The following is a 9,668-nucleotide window of genomic DNA, read 5'->3' as shown; positions in this document are numbered from 1 at the left end:
GCCTCTCATGGCCACCCCTCAAGCTGCCTTACAATTTCCCCTCATGGTTGCCCTTCCTGTCCCCTCACGATCTCTCCTCATGACCACCCCAACTCTCTCCTCACGATCTTCCCTGAAGGCTACCTCTGCTCTCCCCTCACTTTCTCCCCTTATCCCTCATGGCCACCTCTCCTGTCCCCTCATGATCTTCCCTCATGGCCACCCCCTGCTTTTACCTCATGATCTCCCCTCATCCCTTACGACCGTCCCACCTCTCCCCTCATGATACATACTAAAAATAGCTCCATAACACTAATGTGTATCATAATTTCTAAACCAGTAATGGTGAAAACACTGGGACTGCAGGTCATCTGCATTCCAGATAGCGCTAACAATGGCCTAGAAAAAAATATTAGCTGAGCTTTTCTATCACAAAAACACGTAAGACCTGGTTTCTGGACACCATATAAACACTTGCACACATCAAAACCAGCATTAATAAACCGTGTTGGTTTCCCCGAATGTCCAGAAAAACTACTATGAGAGTGCGTGCATTGTATTCCTGCTGACGCTGGTAAACCGAGGGACACACTGGCAGCTGCAGCATGCAACCCAACACCACAGCACCTACCCATCTCCCCTTCCACGGCTGACTTAGGACCGGGGTGCTCTCTGGTCCTCGTTTTTGGTCATAGAATAGTTTGGGTTGGAAGGGACCTGAAAGCGCATCCAGTTCCAACCTCTTGCCACGGGCAGGGACACCTTCCACTAGATCGGGATGCTCAAAGCCTTGTCCAACCTGGCCTTGAACACTTTTTCCTCACCCAAAAAATCCTCCTAGGTAGGAGCTGGGCCGCCCTGCAGCCAGGTGTTGGAGTGCGAAAGCCCCACAGTAGCCGAGACGGACCTGGCCCCGCACTTCGCCGCAAGCAGCGCCAAGGCCACGGCCCCAGCCCCGCTCCTCGCTCGGGGATAGTTTGTCCGCCCGCGCTCGCCATAGTGGAGCTACGCGCATGCGCCGTCGGGCCGGAAGCGGCTGCAGTCGTCATGGAAGCTGCTTGCGGGAAGCTGTTGTCGCGGAGTGTTGCGGTTCGGGTCGCCTTGCGCGGCAGTGAGCATCCGCCTTGCTCGTTGCCCTCTTTCTGCCCGTCCGCACTTGTCTCTGTCTCTTTCCCTCAGTGTGCCGGAAAGCGGGGCCGGGTGGGGGTGCCCCGGGCTTGCGGGAGAGGGGTCTGGAACTGCGCGGCTGTTGGGGGCGGCTCAACTTGAAAACACGGGGTTTGATATTATTTTCTCTTTTGCAGGGTATTTTTCTTCCTCAGAGTGTCGAGCGGACAGCGATGGAAAGCCAGCAAAATTTCAGCCGCCTCCAAAGCCCGTCATTGTTGACAAGCAGAAGCAGCAAGAGGAGAGGAGGTAGGGTGTCCTGCTGCATATCGCAGCAGGCGAGTGTTCTGTGGGAGCTGGGATTCGTGTGACCACCTCCTTAAAGCTGCAAGGTGTTACTACACAAAAAGCATATTCAAAGTTCTGATTGTTAAATACAAGCTCACTCCTCTAAACAAGATAACAAGGTTTTATTGAGGGACAAAGTCAATAAAGCAAAAGCAACAGCACTGGGCACCTGACCGTAACCAGAGGTGCAAGTGATTAGTATTTGTTACAGGTTTATATGCTTTAAGTCTCCTCCTCTTGGCATCTGCACACTGTTCACCGGTGATTGTGGGTAGGGGTCTTGAGGATGAAGTAAGCAGTCTTTCTCTTGGGAGTAGGGGTCTTCAAGATGAAGTAAGCAGTCTTCCTCACAGTGTACTTTTCACCTTTGGCACAGTTGGACGCCCCAGTAATCACAAATCAGCTGAAACCAGCCATATCTATAATTCTTCTGATAACTAGCAAAGATTTGAAACAGTGTGACCTTCCTGGAAAATTTATTGCAGGACGGGCAGAAAAGGAGCATCCCAAGCTAAAAGATGTTTGGGAGGCTCTGTCTCTAAACTAACTGAAAAGCAGAAGGATGGTGTGAAAATAACTCATTTAAGTTTAGTGGGGCCACTAAATCATGTTATCTCAACACAGACCTACAACACAAACATTGTTCTTTGAAGCTAAAGATACTTTAGAAGACTAGTGTGAAAAAATTAACTCATGTTTAGTGGGGCCACTAAATTCCATAGACCTAAAACATAAACATTGTTCTCTTTCTACAACCTAAGTTAAGCTAAAAAGTACTTTAACTGTATATTTTTCAGGCATTAGCTTTTCTTATATCAAGCCCCCCCCCTTCTTTCTTTTACCTTTACAAATTCTTTTGCTATGTGACTCTGTTTTGCTCAAGAGTTCCGGCCCTTTTTAACTTGTTGTCTAATCTTGTGTCTTTAGCGAGCTTTGTTTCTATTATTGTAAACTCGTACAGTTATATCCACATAACCACACCTATGATTTGTGAAAGCCAATACATTTATGTGTTTATCACAAGATAAAGACCATTTGTGTTGAAGTATGTTTTAGAACACCTTAAAATGCTGTGTTCTGGGGTTCTTGAAAGCTGTGAAACATGAAAAAACTGTATAGCATAACCACTTTTGCAAATTTGGGTTAATGTGTGTGGTTCTGTTAGAGGCATGCATCCCCTCACTATTCCACGTGGTGGCAGGGACGTGGGTCCTGTGTCACCCTTTGCCTTAGCCCTTGAGATCAGCTGTGAGCACATACATTGCTGTTTGTGAAATGGATCTGATGTCAGTGGTAACCCTCCTGATGCATCTCTTGTTCTCAGTGGTTTTATTTTCACCTCAACCAGTTTGCATTGCTTTAGGTAGCACGGTGGTTAAAACTGCAGTGCTGTGTCTGGAAGGAGAGTGGTAGTACTGTATTGCTCATCTTCCCGTCTTGCCCCAAAAAAACCCATCCCGTAGCATGTAGGCAGCCTAGGAGTGGGGAAGGTATTAAAAACTGGACTGCAAAATTTCCTCTGTGTCTTAAGATCTCCTTATGGAAACATAGAATCATAGAATAGTTAGGGTTGGAAAGGAACTTAAGATCTAGTTCCAACCCCCCTGCCATGGGCAGGGACACCTCACACTAAACCATGCAACCCAAGGCCTCATCCAACCTGGCCTTGAACACTGCCAAGGATGGAGCATTCACAACCTTCCTGGGCAACCCATTCCAGTGCCTCGCCACCCTCTCAGTAAAGAATTTCTTCCTTAGATCCAATCTAAACTTCCCCTGTTTAAGTTTGAACCCGTTACCCCTTGTCCTGTCACTACAGTCCCTGATGAAGAGTCCCTCCCCAGCATCCCTGTAGGCCCCCTTCAGATACTGGAAGGCTGCTATGAGGTCTCCACGCAGCCTTCTCTTCTCCAGGCTGAACAGCCCCAACTTTCTCAGCCTGTCTTCATATGGGAGGTGCTCCACTCCCCTGATCATCCTCGTGGCCCTCCTCTGGACTTGTTCCAACAGTTCCATGTCCTTCTTATGTTGAGGACACCAGAACTGTGCACAATACTCCAAGTGAGGTCTCCCGAGAGCAGAGTAGAGGGGCAGGATCACCTCCTTCGACCTGCTGGTCACGCTCCTCTTGATGCAGCCCAGGATATGGTTGGCTTTCTGGGCTGCGAGTGCACACTGAAGCTGGCTCATGTTCATTTTCTCATTGACCAACACCCCCAAGTCCTTCTCTGCAGGGCTGCTCTGAATCTCTTCTCTGCCCAACCTGTAGCTGTGCCTGGGATTGCTCTGACCCAGGTGTAGGACCTTGCACTTGGCATGGTTAAACTTCATCAGGTTGGCATCAGCCCACCTCACAAGCGTGTCGAGGTCCCTCTGGATGGCATCCCTTCCCTCCAGCGTATCAACCGAACCACACAGCTTGGTGTCATCATCAAACTTGCTGAGGGCGCACTCAATCCCACTGTCCATGTCACCGACAAAGATGTTGATCAAGACCGGTCCCAACACCGATCCCTGAGGGACACCACTCGTTACCGGTCTCCAGTCGGACACTGAGCCATTGACCACAACTCTTTGTGTGCGGCCATCCAGACAGTTCTTTATCCACCGAGTGGTCCGCCCATCAAATGATGTCTCTCCAATTTACATCTTTTAGAAGTGAAGAGTCTATGCGGCTCCTGTAAGAAATGCAGCGTGTGATGCAGCAGGACAGGCAGCTACATTTAAATGATGTTTTATTCTCCCAAGATTGTGCAGCTTTGAAGATCATGAGTAAGGTTGAAGTTATTTAGGCAGCAGCACCAACCACAGCCTATGTGCTGTCATGGACATTGCCCTTTGCTCCCCCCTGCAGCCCCTGTAAGGTTTGTAAGGCAGGTTTTCATTTGTCCTCCTTTTCTGTGTTGGGCACTTCTCTTCTGGTCAGATCCAGAACTTTTAAGATACATCTATGCTAGTGAATTAGGTGTGTCCAGCTTAATTCTCGAGCCCTGAGGCCAGCTGGTCTTACCATCCAAACCAGAGTGACCACATCCAAATGGTCTGTTGGAAACAGTCCTCAACCCAGGCCAGTACCGTGTCAGGATGTGTGCCTTCAGCTCAGCACTTGGATAATTGAGTTCCAGGGCATGAGGAAATTCCTGGGCATTGTTTAATTTGTTGGAGCAGAAAATAGTTTTGAGAGTCCCTTTAAGCCTCTCTAACACAACATTTATGTGGTGTCTTGTGTAGAATTGGTTTGTAAAAGCTGGTAATATATTGTTCTGTATCTGTTACTATAAAGTCATTAAATATGTAGTTCATGTGTTCTGTCACATGAATTACAATTCAACAGTGACATAACTCACTTGGAGTATTGTGTGCAGTTCTGGTGACCTCAACATAAAAAGGACATGGAACTGTTGGAACAAGTCCAGAGGAGGGCCACGAGGATGATCAGGGGATTGGAGCACCTCCCGTATGGAGACAGGCTGAGAAAGTTGGGGCTGTTCAGCCTGGAGAAGAGAAGGCTGCGTGGAGACCTCATAGCAGCCTTCCAGTATCTGAAGGGGGCCTACAGGGATGCTGGGGAGGGACTCTTCATCAGGGACTATAGCGACAGGACAAGGGGTAACGGGTTCAAACTTAAACAGGGGAAGTTTAGATTGGATCTAAGGAAGAAATTCTTTACTGAGAGGGTGGTGAGGCACTAGAATGGGTTGCCCAGGGAGGTTGTGAATGCTCCATCCTTGGCAGTGTTCAAGGCCAGGTTGGATGAGGCCTTGGGTTGCATGGTTTAGTGTGGGGTGTCCCTGCCCATGGCAGGGGGGTTGGAACTAGATATCTGAAGGTCCTTTCCAACCCTAACTATTCTATGATTCTATGATTCTATAACCTATTCTTCAGCTGTGACAGCAGTAACTGAACTTCAGCTCTTTCAGTCAACTCATGAAGACCAAAATTTGTTACTGTTTTTGAAAAATTGTTTAAAAGAATGAAATAAGTGAACAAAAAAACCCCAACAACAAAACCTCAAAAAAAAAAAAAAAAAAAAAAATTGGTAACTTCCTGAACTGCAGTTTGTATCTCTGCAAAGGCGGCTGGTATCAGTGGTTAACAGGTGGCTAATTTTTAGGCCAAATACTTGAAATTCTCTGGTACTTTTTATGCAAATCCTTTTGGTTCATGCTTTAAAAGTTTGAATTTTCTTCTAGGTTCCTGAGCCCTGAATTTATACCTCCCAGAGGAAGAACAGATCCCTTTAAATACTATATAGAAAGGAAGGATATGATACAGAGAAGAAAAGTCTTCAACATACCCGAGTTCTATGTTGGTCAGTAACAGCACTAAAACTCTCATCAGTGTTTTATGGTGTGGGGTTGGGTAAAAAGTGTGGTCAGATTTTGTTAAATAGTGTCAGGTGTGTTAGATCAACTCATATGTGTTCCTATACATGCTACTTCACATTTTAATTTCATATTTACGTCTGGTTTCCATTAAAAATATAATACTGATAAGTTTCTTTCATGTTTTTTTCAGTCCTGGCACTTTAGCATATGGTTTACCAGTAAGGCTTAAGAAAGGAAAATACGTTATTTGTATTCAATTTGGATAGTCAAGAGTAAATGATAAAGAGGAAGGTGCAAAGGTGAAGAAGCTTCATAGTTAACCTGCAGAATCACTTTAACATACATTAATTCAGGGCATGTCAGAAGTTTATTCTGATTCTGGCAGTTTTCATGGAAAATAAAACATTTTCAGAACATAACTGAAGGCATGTACTTTGTCTGACAAAATGTCTCTTCCCACAGTTTGGTATGTATTTATTTGAACAGTCTTATTTATTTTCATGTATTGTTTTTTGGCAGGCAGCATCCTCGCTGTTACTACTGCAGATCCATATGCCAATAACAAAACCAACCGGTTTGTAGGCATCTGCATTCAAAGAGGAGGAAGAGGACTTGGTGCTACCTTTGTTCTTCGGAATGTTATAGAAGATCAAGGTGGGTTTTGAACTGTGGTAATTATCATGGAACCAACCATAGAATGGTTTGGGTTGGAAGGGACCTTCAAGATCATCTAGTTCCAACCCCTCCTGCTGTGGTCAGGGACACCTTCCACTAGACCAGGTTGCTCCAAGTCCCGTCCAACCTGGCCCTGAACAATGACAGCGATGGGGCAGCCACAGCTTCTCTGGGCAACCTGTGCCAGTGCCTCACCACCCTCACAGGGAAGAACTTCCTAATACCTAATCTAAATCTCCCCTCTTTCAGTTTAAAGCCATTCCCCCTTGTCCTATCCCTACTACTTACGCTAAAAAAATTAAGCCAAAAAAAGGTTAGAGGTGTATGTGACGTGATACCTGGTGTAGAAATTTAGTCTGCGAAGAGGATGAAGGTAGATGAAAGTGAAATCATGATCCTACCTACTAAGGATAGCACAAGTTTAAAACTGTATACACAGAGATGTTGATGTGCTTTATAATTGAAGGCATAGAACTACATAGTAATTTCTTTGTCTATATTTAGAGATTTATAGATCTGTGTTCTGAAAGACGAAGGCAATCCACTATGGTTGTGCTTAGACTTGAGCCTGGGTAGTCTTCTGGTAGCCACACAAATACTAGCCCAGTTTGAGCGCTGTGTATTTGCATAAACTGGGGATATACACGTGAACTGTTTAACAAGCAACAGATTAGCAGCATTTATTAACAGGTTCTTATTCAGGTCTATGACAAAATGGGGGGCAGTGCAAATACTGATGTTCTGAGAACACTATGAAAGGAGTGGGTATCTCTTTAGATACACTACACATACAGTGAGCTAAATAGTACCAGCCATAGTAACCAAAAGGAAGCTTAAAACCCAAGCTCGTCTTCCTTAAATTCAAGCCCTCCATGTCTCTTAAGACATTCTGTTATCAAAGACTTGACTTGGAAATTGGTATTTGCCTGTGCAGACACAATCACATATACAATCACACGTGCACACAGCGCTGTATGTTTAATTTTCTGATAAGTAGAAAGCGGTTCTTGAATAATACAGGAATGTGTAACACTGAATACCGATTTGGTGTTAATATTTCTAATGAATTTGGTTCATTAAGCCAGACTTTCTCTCTCCAAGGTGTTGAAATACGTTATGAACTGTACAATCCTCGAATCCAGTCGATAGAGGTTCTGAAGCTGGAAAAGAGGCTGGATGACAACCTGATGTACCTGCGAGATGCTCTCCCTGAATATAGTACATTTGATATGAATATGAAACCTGTGTCTCGTTTAGCCCATGAAGAAATCCCTGTAAACAAGGTGAGAGCCGTGTGTTTCAGAGCTAAAGTGGAGGATCATTTAAGTAACTTTCGTATCTGACTGATACACTGGCAGGCTGTTAACCAGCTCTGCGCTATGTTAGTTACCAGGGTGGCAAAATAAGGCAAGTCTTTATGCAATTTCTGTAGTGACGGAATGTTGAAAATGTAAATACCTACCATCCTCCCTAGTTAGTTTTGAAGATATGGAATGGAATGATGAATGAAGATAAGAATGGAGTGGTGGCTTCCACATGCCTCTATATAACACTGTGCAGAGGGGAAAGCTCTTTCTTACAGAAACATTAGCGGTAATGTGGTTATGGGTATGGGAGTGGGAGGTGCCCAGAAGGAAGGTAAGATGGGAGGAGACAGCTAAAATCTGCATTCTGGGAGAAGAGCCAGAAACCAGCAGAGCCAGTTAAGAGTGTTGTCTGGTAACTCAGTAGCTTAGAGCGATCATTCCTCCTTTTCCCAGTAGGCTACTCTTCTTTTTTCTTAATAAGGAGCAGAACTTCAAAAGATGATTTAACTTTACTCAGTGTGTCAATTTAAAGACTGTACAATTAACCAAGATAGTTAATTAAAATTTTTCACAAGATACTATAACAATGGTCATGTAGACACAAAAAATTCCCTTTTGTCTAACAGAGTAAAGTAGTAGTTCCTTAATACTGATAAACTGGTCTGTTTTCTCTTATTTCCTTGTTAGAGCAGTGGTTGTCTCACCTTTTGCTAAACTCACAAGCAAAATTGTGATTAATACCTTTTGGGTTGTTTTAGAATTTGTTTATTTGTTAATCTTTCACCCTAGCTGCAGGTACGAATGAAACCTAAGCCATGGTCAAAACGGTGGGAAAGGCCACAATTCAACATAAAAGGAATAAAGTTTGAGCTACCTGAGGAAAAAATGAAAGAAGCACAGAAGTGGAGCAAGCCCTGGCTGGAGTTTGATATGCTGCGGGAGTATGATACTTCACAAATAGAGGAAAAAATTTGGAAAGAAGTGAGTGAAGAGCTTAAAAAATAGTAATGGCTTTTGCACTTTGGGAATTATGGAGAAATTTAATACTTACTTTGACTTTAGATTATTGGTTGTCAAGTTGGGTTTTTTTTATATGCATAGGCAATGTAAGCAATAAAAGCAATGAAGTTAACCTTTCCAGAAGCTTCTAAAGTGTACAGACTCTTGTGGTTGAGCACTGACTTTCTCGTTCTGAAAACAGCCATTCCTTTTGCTGAGCCTCATGGAATCACAGAACAGTTTGAGCTGGAAGGGAGCTTAAATATAATCTACTTCCAAAACCCGTGCCATGGGCAGGGACACCTTCCACTCGACCAGGCTGGCTCAAAGCCCTGTCCAGCCTGGCTTTTAACCTGGCTCCTTTTTTAAATTACAGTGCAGGAGATAGATGGGTTTGTATCACCCAGCCAAGTTAGTTGCATTGTCATTTCCAAATACATCTGCTGCTTCTCTCTTTGCAGACTAGGGAGGGGCCAGTTGTATAACTGCTTGACTTCAGTAGTAAGCTATAGCAGGGAAGTGGAGATGTCTGAGCCAACTGTATACTCAGCATAAGCACTGTTTAGTTTTCCCATTAAAAAAAAGTGTCCTGTTTCTGAGAGATGAGTATTACTGTTCTGCCAACAAACCAGCAAATACAAATGCTCTGAAACAAGTTCTGAAGAACTGAACCAGATGCTGTTTAAGCTAAATCATGTGAGTTAGTGTAAGGTTCAAGATAAATGCTCACAGAGTGTCAGAACAGGTTCTCAGTACTGGGACAGCTGGTTTCACAAAATTATACATCCATAGCAGAAACACACGGGTTCCAAGCTCAGTGTAAACTGTGTTCCTGTGCTTACAAGTCATTGCACAGGATCTTTCTTCCAGAAAGAACCACCTACACAGCTAAATTATGAAAATGTGATAGATGTTCTATCACAAT

At 44.3% G+C, this 9,668-nt stretch overlaps 1 protein-coding gene across 1 annotated transcript; it reads left to right on the top strand.

Annotated features, from left to right (window-relative positions):
• The first annotated feature begins 1,017 nt into the window (after window positions 1-1,017).
• MRPL19 (mitochondrial ribosomal protein L19) lies at window positions 1,018-8,881 on the top strand. Its single transcript, XM_080616877.1, has 6 exons — window positions 1,018-1,090; window positions 1,284-1,395; window positions 5,628-5,746; window positions 6,282-6,416; window positions 7,539-7,720; window positions 8,534-8,881. Exons 1-6 carry the CDS (start codon window positions 1,027-1,029, stop codon window positions 8,747-8,749), a joined length of 828 nt encoding a protein of 275 aa, XP_080473003.1. The 5' UTR covers window positions 1,018-1,026; the 3' UTR covers window positions 8,750-8,881.
• Window positions 8,882-9,668: the final 787 nt, after the last annotated feature.

The sequence above is a fragment of the Psittacula echo genome (genome assembly GCF_963264785.1).
Source record: "Psittacula echo genome assembly, chromosome: 4".
In the NCBI taxonomy this organism is placed as follows: Eukaryota; Metazoa; Chordata; class Aves; order Psittaciformes; family Psittacidae; genus Psittacula; species Psittacula echo.
This window is presented reverse-complemented; position numbering and strand designations above follow the sequence as displayed.